A 25653-nucleotide genomic window follows, 5' to 3' on the forward strand; every position below is an offset into this window, starting at 1 on the left:
ATAAGGTAACTTCAGCCTTAGTTAAAATGCACTGGTCATATTTAAAGCAACCCTTAATGCAAAAAAGAAAACTATAGATTAACCCATGAGTTCCTAACCCAACAGCATTAGTATTTTATTTGGTGGTATTAACAAGTATTCAGTTAAATAAAAACATCATATTTTGGACGACATACTATACTATGACATTTTTATCACATTTTGGACGACATACTATACTATGACGTTTTTATCACATTTTGGACGACATACTATACTATGACATTTTATCATATTTTGGACAACATACTATACTATGACATTTTATCATATTTTGGACGACATACTATACTATGACATTTTTATCACATTTTGGACGACATACTATACTATGACGTTTTTATCATATTTTTGACGACATACTATACTGTGACGTTTTTATCACATTTTGGACGACATACTATGCTATGATGTTTTTATCACATTTTGGACGACATACTATACTGTGACGTTTTTATCACATTTTGGACGACATACTATACTGTGACGTTTTTATCATATTTTTGACGACATACTATACTATGACGTTTTTATCATATTTTGGACAACATGCTATACTATGACGTTTTTATCATATTTTGGACGACATACTATACTATGATGTTTTTATCACATTTTGGACGATATACTATACTATGACATTTTATCATATTTTGGACGACATACTATACTGTGACGTTTTTATCATATTTTTGACGACATACTATACTATGACGTTTTTATCATATTTTGGACGACATGCTATACTATGACGTTTTTATCATATTTTGGACGACATACTATACTATGATGTTTTTATCATATTTTTGACGACATGCTATACTATGACGTTTTTATCACATTTTTGACGACATACTATACTGTGACGTTTTTATCATATTTTGGACGACATACTATACTATGACGTTTTTATCATATTTTGGACAACATGCTATACTATGACGTTTTTATCACATTTTTGACGACATACTATACTGTGACGTTTTTATCATATTTTGGACGACATACTATACTATGACATTTTTATCACATTTTGGACGACATACTATACTATGACATTTTTATCATATTTTGGACGACATACTATACTATGACGTTTTTTGTCTTGTTTTTTTGTTTGTCTCTATGATTTCCTTCCTGTTATATGTTGCCCTTGTGAAGCACTTTGTGACCCCCGTCTGAGAAAAGTGCTATAAAAATACATTTTACCTACTTAATTAGTTTTTTCCATTTTCCTGTTATATTTCCGTTTCCCACAAAATACTCTGGATGTGTATTTCCTGGAATCCTTTGTCCTGGGAAATACCCTAGTTATGACACAATATGCCATGTGGTTCAGAAATCAAAGTTTATTTAAGTGCTTTCAGAAATTAAATGATGAGTTACAGAGACTAACATGTTAAGTGCAAACAGCAGTAAGACAAACGGTGATGAATTCCTGAGAAATAGAACACACACTTAATCACTCAGAAAACAGTTTGTGTGCAGCGATCTTCATGCTAATTGAACTTGTCACTGAGTGGCAGCATTGCTTAAAAACCAACTGAAGAGAGGAGAGTTAAAAACAAAAGATTCACTGGTTCATTTTTGCATGATTATCAAAAACAGAGCACTGTTTTTTGCATGAAAATGTGCAAAGTGCTCTTAGGAAAGTCCATACAAATTATATATCCTTAAATAATTGACACCATTATGATAAACATTATTTATTATAGTAGCTTAATCATTTAACAGAAATGCAACATGTTTCCACCACTGTAGATCTTCAGGGCTTTAAGAAAAAAAGTCTTTAAAAGTATACTATGCAGGAATTGTCAGTTACTGTTTGTGAACAGTATCACCAGGGAAAGACAAAGCCAACCTCGCTATATTTGCACTTTCACTGCACTGTGTTTGTGATTGTCATAGCTTCTTCTTGGATGTGTGCTGTCTATAGTCTGACACCTGGTCATCACCTTTTTATAAAATCCCAATCTCGCCTGTACACTGTGGCCTGAAATGAGAAAATAAATTATAAAGAGCAGAGTCTTTGCAGATAAAAACACCACCGCACACATTTCTGGTGAGTCGTAAATGATGATTAAAGTGATGATAACTTTATTCACCCTGATGACCTACAGTGGTTGAAACATGTTATAATTTAACCACTCCAATAAAGGCTTTTCATATTTCCTACCTCGCTAATGTATTTTTCTTTTATTTCTGAGTGTGTGAATTGCCTTTCTGTTTCTTCCCCATTTTCCAAGAGCATGAGACATATTTCTGATCTGCGTGAGTACACAGAGCAACCAGTTGTCTCTTTTTTCTAATTGATGCCAATGCTGTGTTTAAAGCTCAGAGAGTGTAAAAACAGAAAATACTGATCCTTGTTATGCATCTTTATGTACTTGATCTAATAATCAATATGTCACCATAAGTGGTTCTTTATTCCATGTCAGTTGTCTGAGGGAGATGTTAATGCTCATGTTTCCATTCAGGGTCCAGGTGCTGCTGCAGGGCACTCTCCTCTTGTACAGGATCTATGGCAAACACAGGAAGACACAAAACTTTACTTTCTCACCAGTAGAATATTTGACTGCTTTGAGTGATATAAGCTCAAATAAATGTTTTTTTTTAAATATAATTATCACTTCTTTAGCTGCTGATGATCCAGCCAAGCATCACTTGAAGGTTTAGTATTAGAGATTATAGTAGCTGTACTCACTGTCAGACTCCACGTTGATTTTCAGGGTTGCCACTCTTGACACAAGCTCATCCTCTCCTTCTGCATCTTCAAAGTCAAATCCGGTGTAACCCTTCTCCTTCACACAGTAGCTGATGAACCTGCAGGTGACAAAACACAGATTAGGCAAAAATGTAAAAAAAAAAACAAAAAACCAAAGGTTCCTTATGGTGCTCAAAAAGAAAAGGAAATTTGGACGTCTAGAACTCCATGGTAACTGGACAATGGAATGCTTTTAAATATCAATAACCACATCATCATGTCTCGATACAACATTCATAAAGAGACAGTGCATCCAAAATCAGAAATATCCATTTTTCCTTTTACCTGTAGTGCTATTTGTCAGTCTAGATTGTTTTGGTGTAAATTGCCGAACGCTGGAGATATTGACCGTAGAAATGTTTGCGTTCTCTCAAATATAATAGAACTAGGAAGCACTCAGCTTGTGGTGCACCAAAAAATACATTTGGAAAACTCAACAGCAACGTCTCTTTCTATAAATCATGACTCGGTTACTCAAGATAATCCACAGGCCTTGTTGTGAGCAGTTTCATGTAGGAACTATTTTTTCTCTAACGAACTACAACTGCCAACTGTGTCACCACGCAGAAGGAAGCGTGCATCTATTCATTGATGAGAGGCTTGTGACAGCGCAAGATGTAATCATGTACACATTAATAGCGTCCTCCTCAGCTGAGCCGGAACATTAGCTAGCTCAGTGATGCTAGGTGACCTCGCAGTAGATGTGCGCTTCCTTCTGCGTGGTGATACGGACAGTGACAACTCATGCGAAAACAATCTAGATTGATAAACAGCTGTACAAGTAAGAGGACATTGCATTTGCATTGCATTTTTGATTTTGGGATGAACTCAGTGTCTACAACTGAATGAATACTCTTGTTGTATTTTCTGACAACTTTCTGCCTCCTAAAGCCCAGTCCAGACCAAAGATTCACGACGAGACGAGTTGAAAAAGGGCAACAACTTGCAATGCGCCGTTCTGCAACGTTCTAAAAACCTGCCGGTTCACACCAATGCTACTAGATGAGACGTTGTATTATCTCTATGCAACAACTCTCTGTACTTCCGTTCTGATTTGCAGCTTTTCAGACAAATTTTGTGGCTGAATATAATTTGTAGCTTCTTAAAATATGAATTCACACATATGAGTTCACACCGTAACTTTTCTCTACAACGGTTTCATCTCGTCATGAATCACTGGTCTGAACTGGGCTTAACGCCGCTTCTTTGGCCTGTTTTCTTACTTCTCCCAGGTGGGGTCCTTGTTGAGGATCACAGGGTTCCCCACGACTATCAGCAGGGATCTGGCTCTGGTCAGGGCCACGTTGAATCTCTGCAGAGTTGATGCATACATATATAAAAAAACCAAAGAAGAGATAAACATATTAAATATCCTGCTGCTCTCATTATTACTTCATATGGCGAGGAAGTAAAATAACAGACCTTTTCATTCGACAGGAACCCAATGTTGAAGTCTTTGTCCATCTTGACGTAGTTGATGCTGCTGCGGACGGTAGAGACCATGATGATCTTCCTCTCTTGTCCCTGAAACTCCTCTACAGACCCCACCTGACACCATGAAGAGAACGGGCCAAATTATATAGTTGTAAATGGACACAATTATCTATTTATTAACACTTGTGCACCGCAGGAAACAGACAAACAAACTCTTTTTATGTCCTCGTATTGATTCTGTGCAGCAGAGACTTTAAATGAGCAGCCTTGTATTTCTTTCCGAGCACATAAACAAGAGTGATGTGTTTACAGCAGCTGTACTAACCTTGAGCTCTTTGAGATCGTTCCATCGACTCAGAACTGAGACGGACTTCAGGGCTTTTTGGATTTTCTCCACCTGTTAGAACAGCAAACATGTTAAAACTGTTTATGCATGTCTTTATTTAGCACCAGTGAACACCACGCAGACACACCTGTTTCCTGTAGGGGGCGATTATGCCGATGTCTTTTGCAGAGAGTTTGGGGAGCCCTTTCTTTCCTTGGGTTTCCATCAGCTTGGTGAGGTAGTCGACCAGAACTTCAATCTCAGACACGTTGAAGAAAGAGGGACTGTTGGCCTCTCTCTCGTCTTTGCCCATCACCCCGTGGAAGATCACTGGGAAACCCTGTAGTGATGTGAGAATGAGATTTACATGGTGTTAGTTTTTGTTTACACTCTGCTCACTTCTGGCTTTTGTTGCTCGACTGTCCTGAAAGACAGATTCCTTCAGCTTTTCTTTTTAATCCTAATGAGAGTTTTGATTTTTCATTTTTGCCTGACTTTGCTTCCAAATGAGATTTTTTTTCTCATCTAATTAGATCTAATTTGTTGTAATGATTTTTTTCTTGTCTTCCGTGGCAGTCAAACGCTGGTTTTTGTGTCCAATTCATTCAGATAATAAGGGTGTTGATGCCTTATGACTATAAGTATAATTAAAGCGACACTAACATAACTTTGTAATGCACTTACAAAATGTTTGGGCACTTTTGAGGAACGGCAAAAAAATCAGTGTAACAGAGGCAGAGATATCCTGACTTTAACTCCCTGGTACAGGTCAAGCTTCAAAAACCTGGATCCTCAAGCTCCCATAATGCAACACAATTGCATCTTTTGTATTCTCTGTGACTAGTAAATTAACTTTGAGTTTCTGTTCAAGGGATACATAAATAAACTGTAGTTGGTCAGAAATATGTACACTCATTTTACATGTAACCAAAATAACATTTACTACAGGTGATGTCAGTAGTAAGATCATTTCAGAGGTTTTCAGAAACTGAAGAAGGACCCATTATGCTCATTTTCAGTTTCAGACTTCTAATCTGGGTTTCTAATAGAATATGTTAAATATATGTTTTAAAAACACTTTGTTTTCCTCATACTGTCTGTGCTGGAACACCTGTAGTCCCCTTCTGTCTGAGACGCTCCATTTTAGCTCTAGTCTCTTTAAAGGAACACTGTGTACAATTAAGGGGGACTAAGGGGCATCTAGTGGTGAAGAATGCAGATTGCAACTGGCTGAAACTCTTCCCAGTTAGGATTCCTTCAGTGTACTTGTTCAGGAGGTTTTTATCAGGAGCAGAATTATCTGCAGAGGTCTCTTTCTTTCCAAAACAAATGCACCAGGAGATTTAAACCGGTGAAAACACTGAATACAGCAGTTTCACATTTAAAAAAATAGAGGGTTGCTAACTACAGTAGCCAACGCAAAAATGTGAATGGCCCTAACAAAAGTCAGTGTTTATTTGTTAGTTCTGAGCTACTGTAGAAAGATTGTGGTACAACTGGTCAAGCTCTGTGAAGAAGGACCTGCTCCCTATGTAGATATAAACGGCTCATTCTATGGTAACGAAAACAAGATGACTTGACACTAAACCTGACATATTTATATATCATATTACGTTTCTGCCAATATGTGCCCTATTTCCTACACACTGAAACTTTAAGACCCTGTCCCAAAAACGGCAAGTCTGATTGGTCAGTGTTTCTGGGTCTTAAGTATCTTGATGTCGCTGCACGTCACTGCAGCCACGAAATGACTATAACAGAGAATAGCAGCACTTTCTACTGTGAAAAATCACTAATATAAGCTTGTAAACACAACCTGACATGTTCCTGCTGGAATACAATGCGAAATCAAGGAGAAATAACATCAGCATCTAAGAGTACATGTTTCACTGACATCAGCATGTGGCTATATGTAGCAGTGTAGGCTGGAGGGGATGACCATATAAAGAAATCCATCATGAGCTGATGTCAGCTTGTCTCAAAAGTAGAAAGAAATGTTGAAAAACAGATCATTCAGAACGGTCTGAAGCCTGAGGTCTGTGCTCACAGGGATTATTTTTTACATGCATTTACCTCATTATTTGAAACTTTGGCCAGGATTAAAATCAACATCCAACATTATAACATTACATATATATGACAAAAAATATGAAAACATATAATAGATCCTCTTTAAAAAAAACAAAATGTCCTTGCAGCAGCCAAACCTTTCTGGGAAGGTGTTCCCAGTTGCAGTAGGTGTCACGCTCCCACTGGTCAGCAAACACCTGCAGCTCATTGTCATAGAACAGCTCATTGGGGATTTTCAGGATGGCAGCATGAGACCTGTGTGAAGAAGGGACGAAACAGGATGTCTGAAGAGCTTTCATCAAAACTATGACTATAACAAGCAAAATGGAGGTGAAAACTGAAAGATGTACCTGTAGTTTCGCAGCAGTTTGGTGACAAAGCGAGTGTCAAAGTGCCCGGAGTCAGTGCTTTTCTGATATAAAGTGTTGTGTTTCATCAGTCTCTCAAGCAGGGACAGCTCTGGAGAACATCAGTGTCACAACATTACATTTATATCTCTGAATCATGTGGTTAGGAAAAGAAACGGCAGAAGCAGGGTAGAGTTAGTTAAAGTTCTTCTATCCTACACTTTTAGCAGTTAAAGCAACAGAATACATCAAGACGTCTCACCGAGTCCATACTGCAGTGCAAGAGGAGATCGAAGGATTGGTCCCAGCTGTTTGGGATCTCCTGCCAGCACCAGCTGACCCTTCTCTGCACTGAGCAGACCTGTGAAATAAAGTCCAATAAATCAGACATAGTTGCATCAGTTTCATCACTAGTGTCGCTCTCTAATCTTGTATTACTGGGTCATGATATCTGGAGAGAGACATTGCTGTTAACGCTTCTAAATGTATTTTTGTGGCACTTTGAGCACCACCAGCTGAGAGCCATCTAGCTCCATTATATTGTAGAGAAGGCAGACATCACTACGGCCGATATTGCAATCACTGCAACTCCCAGACAAACAGTCTAGACTGATAAACAGCACTACAGCCACTGCTGACATTTGCAAAGTTGTGAAAATATACAGAGCTACAAATGCTAAAAAGTTCTGTCCTCTACATTTCTTTCTTCTTCTGTCGCTGGACTGATGAACTGTGCCGATCGCCTGTTGTTGGCAGCGTTAAGAAGAGGCAGTGTGCTTTCAGAGAAGAGACAGGAGGAGTGCAACTGAAATCTGGAACAAGTTCTGTAAAATGACTGAAGAGAAATCTGTTCCACTCTTCCTCTTCTCCATCATAAGACCTCATTCTAAGTGAGTATACTCTGGTCTTTATAGTGTGATGGAAATGATTCATTTACAGTATCCTCAGCAGAATATTCAGAATAAAAAGTGTAAAATATTGATCTTGACTGTTAATACGATTTGTATATCATAGATTTTGATGCAAAGACGAAATCATCCTTCAGATTTTTATCAAAATTACACCACAGTATCTAAGATATCATCCAAAACAGCATGCTGACTGATAAAGGTATGTCTCTATTCTTAACTATTTCATCAAGCTTTCACCAAAACGAAACACTTATAGTAGTACACTGATCATTTACATATTCACATATTTACCTGCAATACCAATGGCGCACTCTGGCTCCACTGCCTGGCCTGCTTCATCCATAAACACATGGGTAAAATGGCCGACCGGGATTCCTCCAGACACCAGTCTAAAAACAGACAGCAGATTTTATAATAGTAATATGCATGTGTAACATCACTCATGGTGTGTAACACTAAGGAATGATGCCACAGACTCACATAGTGCCAAATACTGAATAACTACTGCACATGCAAGCGACCTACCTGCCGGCTGTGACCATGGTCGTAACTATGATGGTGTATTGCATCAGAATTTCTTTCTCTGGAAACACAAAGGCATCCTGTTTCTGGTCCCAGTTACAATTTTTCTGGAGGAGCCAAAAGATGAGAAAACGTGTAAGAAAATATAGTTAAGGGAATAGTTATAATTTTTTGAAGTGGCTTAAAGTTGTTTAAGGCTTAGAAAGCAAAGTACTGCTGCGGACGGGGGCAGCAGCAAAATGTATTTTAGCCAACTAAAAAAAATCAATCTCAGTTTAAGTGTACGCTGTATTGACAGTATTTTCACCTCTTTACTGGATGTCAAACAGTGATTTCCAATGGGGAACTGAGGCCATTATATTGCTCTCCTCACAGCCAGACTCCATTGAGAAAAACAGTAATTTAACAACACTGAACACAGGAGCTGCTGGCCTACTGCCAGCACTGATCAATCAGTTTGTGTCTAAAGCCCTATTCGGATGGGATTAGTTTTACATAGGGACGTGGGGTAAAGTAATAATTACCAGAGATTTTAGTCCCGTCCGAATGTGCCATGTCAGTAATCATTACCGCACCATGTCAGTAAAGATTACCGCGACTTTTACCTCCTGTAAAAGGGTCCAGGACAATTACCTCAGGTAATACTAATCCCGTGCGAATAGACCAGCAGTAAATATGTGTGTTAGGGCAGTCAAAAAAAAAATCGAAGTTAGAAATATATTTGAATATATATTTTTTTTATAAGTTCGAACCTGAATTTGATAATTCGAATATCATTAATAATTAATTAATACTATCAATAATGTTGTATATCATGGCGAATCCCGTTCGGGACACAGAGGGAGGGAGAGGTGCCGACGGAGGAGCCCGCTGCGCCAACACCACCCACTGCGCTGTCCGCGATGTGTGACCTGTTCGGGGAGACATACAGTGAGGTCAGAACGGGTGTTTTCATCCGAGTGTCACGTTCATATTGCGGCAGCAATAAGCATCTTATTTTTTGTGCGTTTTTTTTTGTAAAAAAATAAATAAAATCATACTACTACTACTACAACTAATAATAATAAATTCTAATATTATTCGAACTCTACTAAATTAATTCAAAAATATTCGAACTCAATTTCATGGTGCTTTTGACAGTCCTATCATACGCACATGATGGCAGGAGGGGACGGCGGTGCGTGAATGGATTTACCCCTCCCACTTGTGGTATTTTTACTGATATTTCTTATCCCATGCGAATCGGCCATTAATATTACTGACGTCCTGTGGTAAAGTGACATTACCTCACGTGCCCATGTAAAACTAATCCCGTCCGAATAGGGCTTTAGTGTGACTATGGCATTTAAAAAGAGTTAGCTTGGGTTCACCAAGTCACACAATAACACAAACAAACTAACTGACTGAAGCAATGGTAGACTGGCAGCTCTTGTGTGGAGTGAGCTAAAATTACTGTTTTTGTCAGTGGGGTCTGGTGACTTTGACAAGAGCATAAATGGGGAACTCAAGCTGTTAATGGCTTCCCCGTTGAAAAGGGCTGTCTGCAGTGAGGTACATTTAAACTGATATTGATTTTTTTAAGGTGGTTAAAATACGTTTTTCTGCTGCCTTTGTCCACAGCAGTACATTGCTGAGCTTCTGTGCTGATACTCCTGCCTGCTTCTACAAACTGGGGGCATGTCGATTGACAACTACTGTTTGTAATACACTGACTATGGATAAGTGCCTCTTTCAAAGGATCCAAACAATCCCTTAAGTCAACACCTGTCTCTCTGAGTTCAGATATGTATCCTTGAATTACAGTATCTCAATGTGAGGTAACCGTCCATCTCAGTCTCTTGAATAACAGTTCTTTCTCCAGAAACAAGTTTTGGTCACCAGGCAACTCTTTTACAACAAAAAATTGTGTTCTTTACTTGGTTACAAAAGTCACGAACATCTATATCAAGAGACCTTCTGAGCAAACCAGATTTTTTAATCACTGTGATGAGGAGTTACTGTGACCTTTAAACACTTTTCAATTTTAGTTTTATTTTGAAACTAAATGTCATGGGTCCTACATACATCTGGTTACACATTTAATTATTAGATGATCTGTCTACATAAGTGTTCTGAATCACAGGATGTCATAATCTCAAATGTGCTTGTGGACAATTTACCACTGATAAGAGCTGGTTTATGGCCGGTAACCAGATTATCCTGTGGATGTGAAAAGGTGCCAGCTGATGCTCACCAGCAGGTTCTTGGGGACAGTTCTTGGGTCCCTGCTGCTGGCGTACACACGGTAAATCCGGCGAGGATCCATGTGTACCATGAGTCTCTCACAGAGGAGGTCAGAGGCACTGTTTGAGGGTGCACAGGCCAGGATGTGGGCTGAGGGGTCTGCCCTGCTGACCTGTGAAAGTAGGCAAAGTAAAATTCATTAGTTAGGTTACACTTTGTGCATCTTGGAAGCAACAATAAAATCAGGCATAATAAAAAAACAAATTAGTGCATTACTGGTCATAGTCTATTTTAAACTCTAATCTATGAGGGAATTTTATGGCCCCATTACAGCCAGTGATTTACTTCAATATGACAGATTTATCATTTCATTAGCCTTTCCAGCTTTATGGAGGGAAATATTAACAGAACACATTTATTACATTTAGCCTCGGCTTTATGGAAATTAAGCATCCTTTATATGGCTGCTCTTTCTTTTGTTGATGAACAGCTCCCCCTTTCACACCAACAAATCATTAATATATGAGTTTTATATATTTCATGTCCACAGTCGAACACAGCTACAAGGGAAAATGTTGGAATGTCTTTAAGGTGTTTTCAAATTTGGTCCTTTTCAGCCCTCTAAACAGACTCAGAGTGGTGACTCAGCATTTTTTTTGCACGTATGGGAACACCCCAAGAGAACTCAGACCCCTCTGAAGCAAACCAAACTTTTGGTTTGCTTCAAGTCCATGGTGTGGTTCACTTAATCTGTGCCTTGTGAACACAAAGCCCTCCAGGTTCACTTTGCTCTTTGCCTTTGTATTTATCCCTCTAGATCACATGCCGTTGCACTGGGACACTTCAAAAAACAGACGAAACCACGTCGGCCTGTAACACTTCTAGGGACGCAGGACGAGAAGTAGTTTGGTCCAAGGAAGATACTGCACGTCTCCAGATGTGGACTGTAGAATACGTCAAACGGCACCAGTCTACAGCACAGAAACGCTAGGGTTTCCTCCAATTGTAAGTTCATCTGAAAGCGAGGGGCTTCATAACTGCGCTCCAGTATCAAAGTAAAAGTAAAAACAAAGTAAAAACAAAAATATGTCAACATATATTATATATAGTGCTAACAGAAAGAGGACTGAGGCCCATCAGAGCTGAAGTGGACCAGAAAGAGAACTGAGACCTCTTTCTAATGAACTGACAATGTGAACACAAAAAGAACTGAGTCCCTTTTCTGTTGCTCCACTTTAAGAGGACTGAGTTCGGTTCATTTAAAAAGGACTGTATGTGAAAACGCCTTTCAACTTTTTTCTTTAACATTAAGGGCCCTAAATGATCTAGGGTATTGCGCGTGGTCTAAAATGCATGGCGAGAGTTTCCCACCCCTTTAACGGCGCATAATCTGGGTGCAAAGTGAGTGTCAGTCTGAGGGTGTTTTCACATCTCCTCCTGAGGTGGTCTGAGTTCACTTTACTTCAGAGGGGTCTGAGTTCTCTTGAAGTGTTCACACATGAGCAAAAAATGGTGAGTCACTGCTCTGAGTCTGCTTCGAGGGCTGAAAAGGACCAAGTGTGAAAACACCCTGAAACTAGCAATGACAGTTGCGCTGTGCTCCAGTGTAAGACAGCTCCCTAAATATTTGTGTCTAAATGAGCATCAAGTTTGAAAAAACACACAAAGTGGTTAATGAGACTTTTACAAACCAATTTAATTCTTCTTCTGGTTCAACCAGATTTGACTTGACAGTGGCGTCTCTATGATAACCACACAACCCAACAACTGCTGACAGATTTCTGATTTTTTTTGTTGTTTAACTCTGATTGGCAGATGGAAACAAAATGATATCACCTTTTCTCCAACAAGACTCGTCTACTTCAACCCAGTAAGAAGAGCTCAAACAAAACTTGAGAAATCTCTGGCACATAATAGTGTGTTCGTGTTCGGGCTGCAGCTCACAATCATTTTACAAAAGGTAAAACCAGGAAAACGACAATTAATTGATCTGGTTGATACAGGACCCCACTGTGTATAGTGAGAGGCAGATTCAATGAATGAGGCTTCCAGGGTCTTGCTACAGACTAATAACAGCACATCTTGAACACTTAATACCTGATTCATAGCTTCCACCAGAGTGATTGTCTTCCCAGTTCCAGGAGGCCCAAACACAAGATGAGGAGCAGGCTTTGATGATCCGGCTACAATGCGCTGGACCGCAGCGTGTTGCTCTGGGTTGTTCTCCAGCTGACGGTTAAACATCCTGGAGAGTAAAGTGAGAATGAACTTTTACACCTTGCACACTGGTGACACACTTAAAGTTCACAATGTGGAGCAGAGGCTAAAAATAGGGATGAATTACGAAAAACATTCAAAATGTTCAGATAAAAACCTCATTTGTATCTGTACCATGAGACGATACAAGTTTGTTAAAATCAAGTGTGAGCAGATAACAGTGAACTGGTCTGGTACGAGTCCTCAGCCAACATAATCCTCCATATTTTACCCATATCCACTCGAGGCAAGTTTATGGCATTACACCAAAGAACAGCCTGTTAGTACGATATGGTGGATGGATGCCCAGACAGAGCTGAGGCAAAGGCTGCTGAGCACACTCACTCATCATTAGGAGTTCATACGCTCTTATCACCGACGCCAGACAGTTTAAGCTTCCCTGCACTTCAAGTACATGAGATACAGCACTTTAAATGAACACTTCACCCACAGAACGATAATTTATGTATAAATAACTCATCCTGTGTTGTGTTGAATTCCTGACGAGAACTTTGTTTTTCTCACAAACTGAAGAAAAAACGAAGAATCCAAAAATGGAAAAAGTTCTTGATGAACTGGAGAGAGGGGGGCAGCGTTCAACAACAGCAAAACTACATCAAAACACAGGTTTACAAACTCTTACACAACTTGTGCAGTTAATCCAGGTTTCATTTATCCAGTTGTAAGCTCAGTTCTTCCCAAATACATGCATTTTCGCTTAAACCTTACTGTTTAAAACACTTCTGCATTAACAGTCACAGGACAAATAGCACACCTGGGCCAGCGTGTGTGTTTGCTCAGTGGAATCCACAAGCAGAGTTCAAACTTACACATTTGCCAAGACGCTCTACTGGTAATATTAATAATAATCATAATAATAATCTTTATTTATATAGTATCTTTCATACTAGGAAAATAGCAGAAAGTGCTTTACAATAAGGGCATTATATTAGGACTGTACCCAAATATTCGAATATTCGTTTCTTTGGGTAGGTATTCAGTATGAAAATTTGGTATTCAATATTTGTTTTTTTATTTACTTTTTTTTTTTTTTTTAACATATTTCTTTGGTGCTAAATGTAGTCTTTTTGTTGTTGGTAAATGTAGGTTATCAATAAAAATCAAAACTTTTAAATTGCATTGTTAAAAATGTGAAAATATAGTATCGCCTACCAACAGAGCTTGCGCACGGCACGCTTGAGCGCATCCGTCTGAGGCTGTGGATCAATGCCAAGTTTTACCACTTTATCACTGTTCCCTCTAACTTGTAGCTGTTTTTTCGTTATCTTTTGAATTTAATATGAATTATGGAATCGCTTTTGTCAACGTTTGTTTCCCCTGTTTTGGACAATAAATTATTGTTTAAAGTTTCAACAAATTTCTTTTGGAGTGCGTGACACAAGTGTGTTTGGAAAACGACCGCGAACTGTCACCTGCTCAACGCATCAGTACGTTTGGATGCCATGACAGTAATAGATTATAGATTAATAGATTATAATAATAATGTGAAAATATTATTTACAGACCGATTTAACAGACGATCACTGCTGCCCGACCCGCAGGTCCATTTGCGGGTCCCGCGGGTTACGGGTCAACCTGCGCATCACTACTCAGCTTAGTCTATAAAGGCTGTACACAACAGTAAGGCTATAGACATTATATTGTATTCAGGCCGGCAGAACCAGCAGCGCATCAGCTCTACAGTGCACGGCACTGCTGATTAACCATTATATTGCAGCACAGAGTGTCTGCCAGCAACCAATTACTTGCAAAGGCTTCCTACAACTTGTTTCAACGGTTCCAGTTTAATCAGAAGACAAATTAAACAGGATGACTAGCCAATGTGAAAATCAAAAGAAAGCATACAGTAATGTACTGAAGGAGACTGTTGTGCCATCACATTTTTGTGTGAATGAATATTCGAATATTCGTTATAAATTCTGCCGAAGGTCCGAATGTTAAAAAATGGTATTCAGGACAGCCCTACATTATATGCTAGGGCAGGGTGACATGTCCTGAAAATTATATCACAATATTTTTTGGCTATTCATTCATTCATTCATTCATTTTCGTAACCGCTTATCCTGTTAGGGGTTCCGGAGGTGCTGGAGCCTATCCCAGCTGACAGTGGGTGAGAGGCAGGGTACACCCTGGACAGGTCACCAGACTATCACAGGGCTGACACATAGAGACAGACAACCATTCACACTCACATTTACACCTATGGACAATTTAGAGTCACCAATTAACCTGCATGTCTTTGGACTGTGGGAGGAAGCTGGAGTAGCCACAGAAAACCCACGCTGACACAGGGAGAGCATCTGCACTGGGGGTTTGAACCAGGAACCCTCTTGCTGTGAGGCGACAATGCTAACCACTGCACCGCTGTGCCGCCCTATATATCTTGGCTATATCTCAATATGTTTTAATCTCCTCAAAAGCATTTCTGTAATGCTAGGACTGGGGGACAAAATCCACCATAACAGTATTTCTGACCAAATATCCTCACTGATGTGACAAAATTGTAAGGATGACTACTGTTGTTTTGTTTCCCCCCACCTAGAAGTAGTACCACAATGAGATATATCAATAATGTGGCTATAACAACTAAGTGGGTTAGGGCAAGTGTTAACAAACAAATAAAAAAGTCTGGGAAGTTGATTGAAATTCACATCACTTTACTGTAATGCAGCCTTTAAAATGAGGGAAAAAAAAAACTATTTATGCCACATCACAATGCAACAATATCCGAAATCTAAGACGATATATAGTCTCTTATCTCGATAATGATATGATATCTTCACATTGCCTGGCCCTATTACTGTATATGCACTGAGTGCTTTATATGAAAATAGACAGAATGAACATAAATAGGCCAACGAGGCAATTCAATATAAAAGAACATTTAAAAGCAGTTTAAAACAAATACACTAAGCACAAAAAGTAAGGAAATTTGTGTTTGGTAGATTATTTCTTTGTTGTAACAATCTTGTACCGTTGGAAAGCCTGTTTATTTCCCTTTTAAATGGTGCCACATTTGTAAGGAACATGCATTTGTGGAATGAGCAACACATCTGAGTATGTGGGTTGCGCCCATGAAAAAACTTCCAAATCTTCTCTGCCAATGCCAAACAGCTTGTTTTTTTTGCTGTTGCTATTGACTCTTGATTTGAGCTTCTGGTACTCCCAGGTGTGAGCATGGGCCCTGCTACAGTGGTCAGTTGGTGTCTGCTCCATGTTTGACTGATCTGGATAGGGCCCATGTGATAGGGCAACTTCAAGCTAGTGTTCCACAAAACCATCAAACTCTCACCAACAAAAGTTGAGTGAGAGTTTGTAAACAAATGTTTTAATGTGGTTTTGCTGGTGTTAGATGTGAACCTCTATGACTTCAATTCATCTCTATTCTCTATTCATTCTCTATTTTTTGGATTCTTTGTTCATCTTGGAGGCATGCAAGAAAAATTTTCTCCACGAATTCAGTGTTACACAGGTTAAGTAAGTGATACACAAATGGTCATTTTATAGGTATAGCACTCTTTTAAGGTGTTTGGTTTGTGGGTGTTTTTGGTGTTCTGTTTGCTTGAATCTTATGTGTATAGGGACCGAACCTGAGTTTAGGCATAGGGAGATTAGCAGCTGCTGCACCAGACGGGAACAGCACCTCTTCCAGCTGATGCTTCACTGCCAAATCCACTGCGCGATGCTGAAGCTTCAAGGAGTACCGGTTGATGGTAAACTCCACGTCAAACTTCATATTGCTGAGAAAAGTCTGCAACAACCTGAAACAGTGGCAGCCAGTGAGAGGAAGGTGCAGGCTTTTGGCTTCACCCACTGCCTGAGACATAAACTGGGCTTCAAGCTGACAAGTAGCCATAGTCCAGCAGCTCTTACCTCTTGGAAAAGCCCAGCTTCACACGATCCAGCTCTACTCTGTGAACATATCCGGTGTACACGACGATTGGCTGGACCGTGTCTCCAGACTTGGACACCCTCAGCATATCTCCTCGTAGTACAGATGGCCGATTCTCAGCCACACCGGGAACCTGACGGAGAATATCAATGTTGGCTATTCACTTGAAACACTGAGCTTACAGAGGATCAGCAAGCATTCAGAAGACAACGCCAACAACATATACAGCAGAGGTAGTATAAACATAGCATCCTTAAGATCAAGGACACACCTGTTCTACTCACAAGATACTGACTCTTCGTTGCTAATTAAAACAGTACATCTGTTTGGTGAGGATCCTTACTCTGAGTGTGAGCAGCTTTTTGTTGCTTTGGTCTTCATTCATGATTTGATTGTGGAGGTCATACTTCCTGATGTCCACCTCCATCTGTATCTCCTCCAGGTGTAGCAGGAGGTGAAATCGATGAGAGTACGTCTTCATCTTTAAGGCGGAGTTGAGGAGACCCCTGGTCACAAAGCGCACGCACACACACACACACACAAACACACACAAACACACACACACACTTGGATGATGAGGGAGTTAGGCCTGGATAAAAACTGTGTTGGCTGTAAATAACTGGGTCATTCTCTCACTTCACTGATGCCAGTTTCTGTCTGGCAGCTGGAGGGAGGTTCTCGGAGTCCTCCATCCTCCGTTTAGCCAGTTCCTTTAGGTAATGAGGGTACTTATAGTCTCCTAATTTCACTGCCATCTTTAGAGGCTGGACGACAGAGCTGCCGAGAAGAACAAAGCACAAACACATTAAGCATGAATAAAACAATTCCAGTAACCGTTCTGGGTCCATTTGTTGATCAAATTCAATTACAGTGAAGAAAATTGGTTAAACCAGCTCCCAAATCAAATATTTGTACTGCAATCTGTAATAATGGATTTCCTGCAACTGGGAAAAGACCTGTACTCACTCTATTTGGAGCTGGTAACACGGTGTGCTGTGTTTATCTGTTACACTGTGTGCAACATTAAAGCTGGGGTAGGCACGTTTTTGTGAAAGGCAAAAAAAGAAGAAGCCTAAATTTGAAAATACACCCTCATTCTGCAGCTCTCCCCTTCCTGTCCTAAACCCCTCCCGCCAGACAAGCACAGGCATATGCACATGCTCCATACAAGAACCAGTACGAGTCATTATTCTGATCGTGATTGTGATTCCAATCCTGTTATACAGTGAATATTCAGTAAGAATTGCTGTCCTGTTTTCTTTGCAAACTCGGGAGCCTGCACAGCCCTTTATATGTGATTTGAGGCTCTAGTTCATATTAGCTACATGAACATGAACATGAAGTAGCCACAGCTATGAGCCTTTTGCTCTGGTTAGCAAAAAGCTAAACTATTAGCAACATTTTCTCTCCATCTCTGAAACACTTCCGTCTTAGGTTACTTTAAAAATCCAAGATGGTGACGGTCAAAATGCTTAATTCAAACTGTGCGTTCCAATCCGCATACTACTATGCTATATAGTACGCCAGAGGAAGGTTGATGCTGTGTCTCAAATAGCGTACTTCTGTACTTACACTTAATATTTTGAGTGCATAAGTGCGTTCACACTGAGAAGTATGGAAAAATGCAGTGCACCATGAGTACCCGGATGGTGCACTGAAAACAGTCAGGAAGTTGAGTGTGGAACTATGGACACTTCTCGACCTCAATGGTCGCCATCTTGCTACGTAGCGGAAGGGGAGGGACCACTTTTCAAACTGGAAATAGCGGTCGAGGACTGTGCGACTGTGACCGTCGCTGCATTGTACAAATGTAAGTTATACATGTGTTTTTTGCACAAAGCACCACTATATTGTTGTCGGGTATAAGCCAGCAGTATGTTTATTGGGTTTATTTAGCAGTCTGTAATGATTTGGCACTGCAAACGATAACGCGAATGCTAATGCTAGTTTGCTAACTAGCTAACAGCTGCACATTTTGACGTTGTGGGCAAATGATGGCGGTAATGCTCCACTGGCCGGTTACAATTAGACATTAAAAGAAGAAGAAGAGGTCGAAACGGCCATGTTTGGTTTGAGACAACACTACCCTGTCGAAATTCACGCACTATGCCAATAAGTACATAGTGCACATAGTATACTACATGGAAGTGTGTGATTTGAGACACATCATTAGTATGTCCCATTATAGTACATCAAATGCAGTATGCCAAAAATACCGGTATGTTCTACTACATGGGGTCCAATTTTGTAGTATGCAAGCCAGCATGCTTTTCTGGCTGTTCTGACCCACAATCCTCTGCAGTGAAAGATACGCCACATCAGCTGTCAAAAGTCCCAATATATGGATGACAGCGCACTCAGGTGACTGAGGACCAGTCGATAAGTAATAACAGTAAACTGTTTATTTGAATAAAATAATCATAAATATAACCAAAAATAAAAGGGAATAAGTATTAAATAACAGGGGATGGGGGGGCTCTGCTTTAAACGTGTAAAGCACTTTGTGCTACATTTTATTGTATGAAAAGTGCTCAATCTTACTATATATTGACGAAAACTCTGTCTGTGGGTGTGTCTATCTGTGTCTCTGTTCCAGGTTTTTCTCTACACTGACTTGATCAATCCATGTGAAATTTGGCACAGTGGTAGAGGGTCATGGGAGGATGCGAATGAAGCAATATTACATCAATTGGCCAAAGGGGGGCGCTATAGCAACCAACTGAAATTGCAAAATTTGACTGGGCATATCTCATGCCCTGTATGTCATAGAGACAAGAAACTTTGCACAGAGATGCCTCTCCTCACGAGGAACAAATTTGCCCCAAGAACCCATAACTTCCGGTTATATAGATTTTGTGCCATTTTGAATTTTTTGAAAAACACTTAAAATCGATCTCTTCCTAGGAAGTTTGACCGATCTGCATGAAACTCGGTGAACATAATCTAGGGACCAATATCTAAAGTTCCCTCTTGGCAAAAGTTGGAAAACTTACTAAAACTGAGCTTCTATAAGGCAATGAATATTGCGGAGGGCGTGGCTCATCACATAAAGGTGTATAACATCTCAAGGGTTTCACCGATCACCACGCAACTTTGTAGGCATATGACCACACATAATCTGAGGGGACCCCTCCATTATTGACCCCATCACACAAAATGGGGGTGCTAGAGAGCTAATTTCTTATCTAGGCCTAACCGCCATATCAATTTTTACTAAACTTGGTAGATATGTAGAACAGGACGCCTCAAGGTGACTGGAGAAATTTAACACTAATTGCCAATTGGGTGGCACAATAATAAGAGAAAAATGCTTAAAAGTGGCTAAAATGCGACCGATCGCTGTGGCTCCCCCTGTGGCTGAATGTTGTTTTTGTTCTCATTTTTGTATGACTAAGTCATGGTATGGTATGCTGTGGTATGGACTAATAAATAAAGATTGACTGACTGATTGATTGATTGATCTAGGCCTGCAATTGGCCAAAGTCTCTTGTCACAGGCTACTTTTTCCTAAAGCCTGACAACAGAGCCAAGAGGAGGTGTGGAAGTCTTGCTTTCTCTCAGTCCATTTAAATAACAATATACTGAATGCTTACTATGCGATTTTTGGAGATTAAAGATATGTTATACTTGTAGCAGCTAATGTAGCCTCAAGCCAATTCAGTCAAGTAAAGAAGGGAAGCGGTCTATAGAGGTCTGGAAAGCTCACTTTTTTATCTTAGTCAACACTCCCAGATTGTTTCATTTTTCAAACTTGCAGGCCTCGATCGCAACTGAAGCTGAATTTATCAGACTTCTCGCAGCTCCCCGTGGAGTAAATCTTTAATAACCAGATATAAAAGTGTGTTGAGCTGGTTTACCATCAGTCTGTAATAACTCACCGCTCAGGAGGCACTCCCTCCACTACCACAGTGTTGACAGGCTTGTATGTGGCCACCTGAAATGGTTTGTAAGGAGCCACGGGCCCCAGCTCCACAGCCAGCGGGGTCCTGGCTATGGCTTCCATCTCCCTCACAATACAAAAAGGCACAGATCCTGGCACATCTGGGCAGAACTCAAAGTACATAGAGGCAGGGAAATATCCATAGTGGTTCAGCGTGTACCGAACCACAACCTCATAGCTTTCCCCTGAGGAAGACAGAAGGAAGCAGAGGAGGAGCTGTGAGCATTAATTACCTCTTCAGTTTGTTTGTTGTCAATGAAAACAGACAGAGAGGGGGAGTGTTCTCACCAGGACAGAGGAACAGTGGGCAGGCTCTGGTCACTCTTCTTTCATCCTCCAGAGTGAAACAGCGGATCTTGTGCAGGGCAGTGTAGAACGTGAAGTGGACGCAGTCTGTGCCCTTGTTTACGATATGGAACCTGACGATGAACAGCTCTTTGAGATTCACAGTGAATTTTACCTTTCCACCAGTCGGCACGGGGTCTGACGTGATCTCAATGCCCCCCTTGTCAGCTGTCAGCGCTTTCCTGTAGGAGAGAGAGGCATGATTAAGCTGCAGAATTTACAGCTGTAAGGCTTGTAACTAAGACGGTGTACAAGTCTGCAAAGAGAGTGCATCTTGTAACTGTCTCAGCTATGCATGTCTCCCACTCCTTAGTATCCCTTCCCCTTGTTTGTTGTCTCTTAGGACTGTCTAATATCAAATAGATGATAAGCTTTGATTCTCTTCAAATCTGTTTTCATTGGTGAAAAGATATATGTCATTTGGATCCCATAATTTCTCTTCAGTGGTTTTTATTTAATCTTTTGATCACGATCTCTTTTTTGAGGCTCTGTTTGATAGCTGACAGTAAAGATATGACAGGATATTAAATAAGAGAAGAGAAATAGAGACAGGGAATGACATGCTGCAAAGATGCAGGATGCAAACTGGGGAAACAGCAGTTCATTCATTAAAGCCTTTGCCCCAAAGCCAAGAAGCAACCTAGACAGCTCACGAGTCTATAGAGCATAACATAAAGACAGACAAACATTCACTCTCTCAACTCCTATGGACAACTTGTCTGCATGTCTTTGAGGAAACCTACACAAATTGTCCTTCTTCGGAAAACTTAACCAAAGTCCTGTGCCAATATCTTGTTAACTTTTACAAAGGAGCGCTACCGAGCATCCAGACTGGAAATATAACAAACTGGTTTGGGATGTGCATGCCGGCCCAGAGCTCTGCAGCGAGTGATTAAAACCGCCCAGAACATCATTGGTATCCGTCTAATCTGCATCAGTGATATCAGAGAGATGAGGTGTCTCCGCCGAGCCCAAAGGATACCAAAAAGATGATACCCACCCGAGCCGCAGCCTGTTCAACCTGCTGCCGTCTGACGAGCGATGCAGAAGGAGCCGCTGTTGTACCACCAGACTACAGAGCAGCTTCGCTCCTCAGGTTGTTAGAGTCATCAGCTCCTTCGGATATAAATGAGTCTTCACATAAACCTCAGCTGTTCTACACACTGCACTGCAACTGTGGATTTTACATGGAGCTACTCTGTTATGTTGCTCTTCTTAAACATATTACCATACCATTACATTTGCACTATCCTCATTCTCACTACCTAAAGTCTTTTACACTCTAACTTTCATACTTTACTAATATTTCAGACATATGTTCTTTAGGTGCAGACATGACTGTTACCTTCCTTGTACATATAATTTAGTTCTAATTTTTTTCTTTCATGCTAACTTTATATACTTTGTTCTATTTTACTGTTTAATTATATTCTAATTTAAAATATTTGAGTATTTGTCTACATATTCTGTGTGTGTAGCATGGAGCAAGCTACAACTGCATTTCATTGTGCGATCCTGTGCTATGTAGAGCGGCAGTAATGCCGTTCATGTGGACTCAGCTTGGGAACCAGAGGGTCGCTGGTTCAAGGTGGGAGATATACTCCCTTTTAACCATGTGTTCACATGCGCATGTTGGCTGCCTCGTATATCCTTTGTCCTTTTGGAGCGTTGGTGGTGCACATCCTCAGAAATGAAAGTGACATGACTACAACACTAGGGGCAGTGTAGGCAGAACGTGTCATGGTGTCATGACGTGCTTGATACATACAATCTACAATGGACCTTTTTTTTTTAACGTAATCCACAGTGATGTCAGAATTAATAATATAGTAACCTCCTCCACTGATGCCATATTCATCGTTTACATCGTGCAAATCTGGAAGTTTCAAACAGTCTTAGTTCGCTCAGGTGGAATCCACCAGTAACATATACATTGGGCCTATAAAAAAAGTTATGAATCAATATTTAATTGACAGTATCAGTATGTTGTGCGCGCCCATTTCCAACTAAAGAGGCAAACTCTAGCTAACAAATATAATTTAATTTAATCTAATGTAAAAAAAACCTTAACGGGGAACGTATTTGTTGCCGTACATGCATGGGAATTATAAGTGTGTGACACATCAAAAGCCCTGATTGGCCGCCAGTGTGAGGGATGATATCATTAAAAAGGAGAGAGCCATGAGCGGGATAATGGATTGCTTTATTGTACGAAGAAAATCACAACAAAGCACCAGCGAAGACGACCTGCCACCGAAAGAAAAGTCAATAGTCAGTAACACAAAAGCTACCTGTCTTATTTTTTCTTATTTTAATTGTCTTATGTCGTGATAAGCATGATATCACACCTTATAGAAGCTATTGTGCACAGATGTACAGGTGTGCCTTGAGATTTTGGCTTGTCCTTTGATGTGCCTTGGGCGTAAAAAACAACTGGTATACACAGCGTGGTTAAAAATCAAGTGTATCTCTGGGTGCCATCCTGTGAGGCAGGCAAATTTGCGAATCCTAGGATAGCAAAAGAATAAGCCTTCGTCAGCTGGGTTGGTTAAGTGTAAGCAAGCGGAGTGGGATTGGTTAGGGTTAGGGTGAGAATGTCAGGGCAAGCCAATCAGAGGCAAAGTAAGGTGTACCACTCCTTCACTATCCTTGGATTCACAAATTCGCGTAAAGCAGCCCCCTCACTCTAACATCTCTCCATATGTAATACATGTGTTGTCCATGCTGGGGAGGAGAAACTGAGGGTGTTGTATGTTGTAAAGCCTGAGGCAAATTGTGATTTGTGACATTAGGCTATATAGAAATGACATTGAATTATAGGTGCTGTTTGTGCATTTGTGTATTTGGGCTTTTGCGTGCCTGAATATTAAAGAATGTTTTCTTATTTTCTTTAGTGACAAAAGCATCAAGTCACCAGTATGATGAAAGAGCTCCTCCTAGACCTCTTGTGGACTCTTAACCCCTGATACCGCTTCTTACGTGTTGCAGTCAGGCTTTACATCCTGTTTCCTCCCAGCATTCACCTTAACCAACCCTACTGTTGTAAAGTTCATGTGCTCTGAGTGGCAGGTGGCACCTTGTACAGTAGCCTCCACAACAAGTGTATGGATGAGTGTGTGAACGAGTGAATGTGATTTGTAGTGTAAAAAGTGCACTGTGTACACACCAAAACAAACCTACCTGTTCGCCTTTAACTTGTGAAGGATTTCCGTAGCCAGCTTCTTCTTGGGGGTCAGCACAGGGGTCACAGGTGTGGAGGGGGCAGAGGGGTGTGCAGGTGTCTCAAGTGTCCTCTGAGGGCCAGAGCTGGGACTCTGTGGTGACTGAGGAGGGGCCCGGGGCCTCCTCCACTGGTCACAGTAGACTCTAACCTACAGCAGGGGTTAAAAATATGATGCTTCCTCATTTTGTTTCTCTAATTTATTTTTTGCAGCAGCATATGTCTGGACTTGTCCCCTGATAGCAGCACCACAGGAATGACATCTTACCTGCGGTCTGACATTTATGTAGATCTTCCCCTGCCTTATGTGGGCTTTGTTGAATTTCAGTAGTACATGGAGAACTTTGTAAAAGGTAGGGTCTTTTATCCCTTCTCTGTGAACACATACACACAGAGAGGGAGTGGCATTATTATTATACACAGCCCGGTGTAACAACAATAGCATGTGAAACACTCTTGTTTGTGCAGCCTACCTGCCCCTAAACTCAGATTTGTAGATGTCCCGAAGTTCCTTCACGCTGGTGATGGATATTCTGTCTCCCAGAAATTCAATGAAGTCCAGTCCGGATTCAAGCGACTCTTGAAGCGACGACATGCTGACACACAGGCCGCTGCTGCTGCCGCCGACTGTCTACCTCACACAGTCAGATGAGGAAGTTCATCGGCGGACCAACTATCAGCCTCAAATTCCACAAGTATTAATGTAGCTGTCAGTGTGGATCAATTCCCCGTTACGTAATATTGCGCGACTTTTGCGCATGTTTACAGCATACGGAAGTTGAACTTTTACGCCGGCATCGATTTCTCATTCATTTTTTGAGGCTAATTTATCGATTAAATGTAATATAAATCAACTATGTGGCGCAGTTTACCGCAAAAGTCGAGCTGGTGAACGGTCTCCAACGGCTACCGGAAGGGAGCGTCTGCAATTGTGTCACACAAAGAAAGCGAAAACACCTCAGCGACAGAACAAAATACAAAAGCTGAACGAACAACTTTATTGCGTATACTTGTGTCTTTGTATACCTTTCAGAGTTTAGCCGAAGTTTAAATTTCCAAACACGATTTTTAAGAGGAGTACACATCCTCTGACATGTTATTGTTGACACTCCCTGGGCTGCTGTGTGTGGAGTCATGTGAAATGGGCGTTTCCATCGATTAAAAATGTTTAACAATTTATAATATATTTTTTCATGATTATAAAACACACCGAACTGCATTCATCTCATACCAAAGGATACATATGTGTCGTACATTCTGTAACTATGATTATTTCCCTTATTAGGTAATCTACTGGTTGATTATTGATTGATTGGCTCAAAGTGAGTCCCTTAAAACGGTTGT

The 25653-nt window shown here is 40.5% G+C and overlaps 1 protein-coding gene across 1 annotated transcript; it reads right to left on the reverse strand.

Moving 5' to 3' along the window:
- Positions 1-1373: 1373 nt before the first annotated feature.
- mov10a (Mov10 RISC complex RNA helicase a) lies at positions 1374-25293 on the reverse strand. Its single transcript, XM_049583700.1, has 22 exons — positions 24783-25293; positions 24578-24683; positions 24270-24460; positions 21033-21271; positions 20683-20929; positions 17441-17581; positions 17148-17310; positions 16786-16937; positions 16503-16673; positions 12733-12880; positions 10646-10807; positions 8416-8519; positions 8182-8279; positions 7242-7340; positions 6983-7091; positions 6770-6887; positions 4711-4902; positions 4563-4634; positions 4226-4351; positions 4027-4115; positions 2744-2862; positions 1374-2558 (listed from the first exon to the last, which is right to left on the reverse strand). Exons 1-22 carry the CDS (start codon positions 24902-24904, stop codon positions 2494-2496), a joined length of 3033 nt encoding a protein of 1010 aa, XP_049439657.1. The 5' UTR covers positions 24905-25293; the 3' UTR covers positions 1374-2493.
- Positions 25294-25653: the final 360 nt, after the last annotated feature.

The sequence above is a fragment of the Epinephelus fuscoguttatus genome, linkage group LG1 (genome assembly GCF_011397635.1).
Source record: "Epinephelus fuscoguttatus linkage group LG1, E.fuscoguttatus.final_Chr_v1".
Taxonomy (NCBI): Eukaryota; Metazoa; Chordata; class Actinopteri; order Perciformes; family Serranidae; genus Epinephelus; species Epinephelus fuscoguttatus.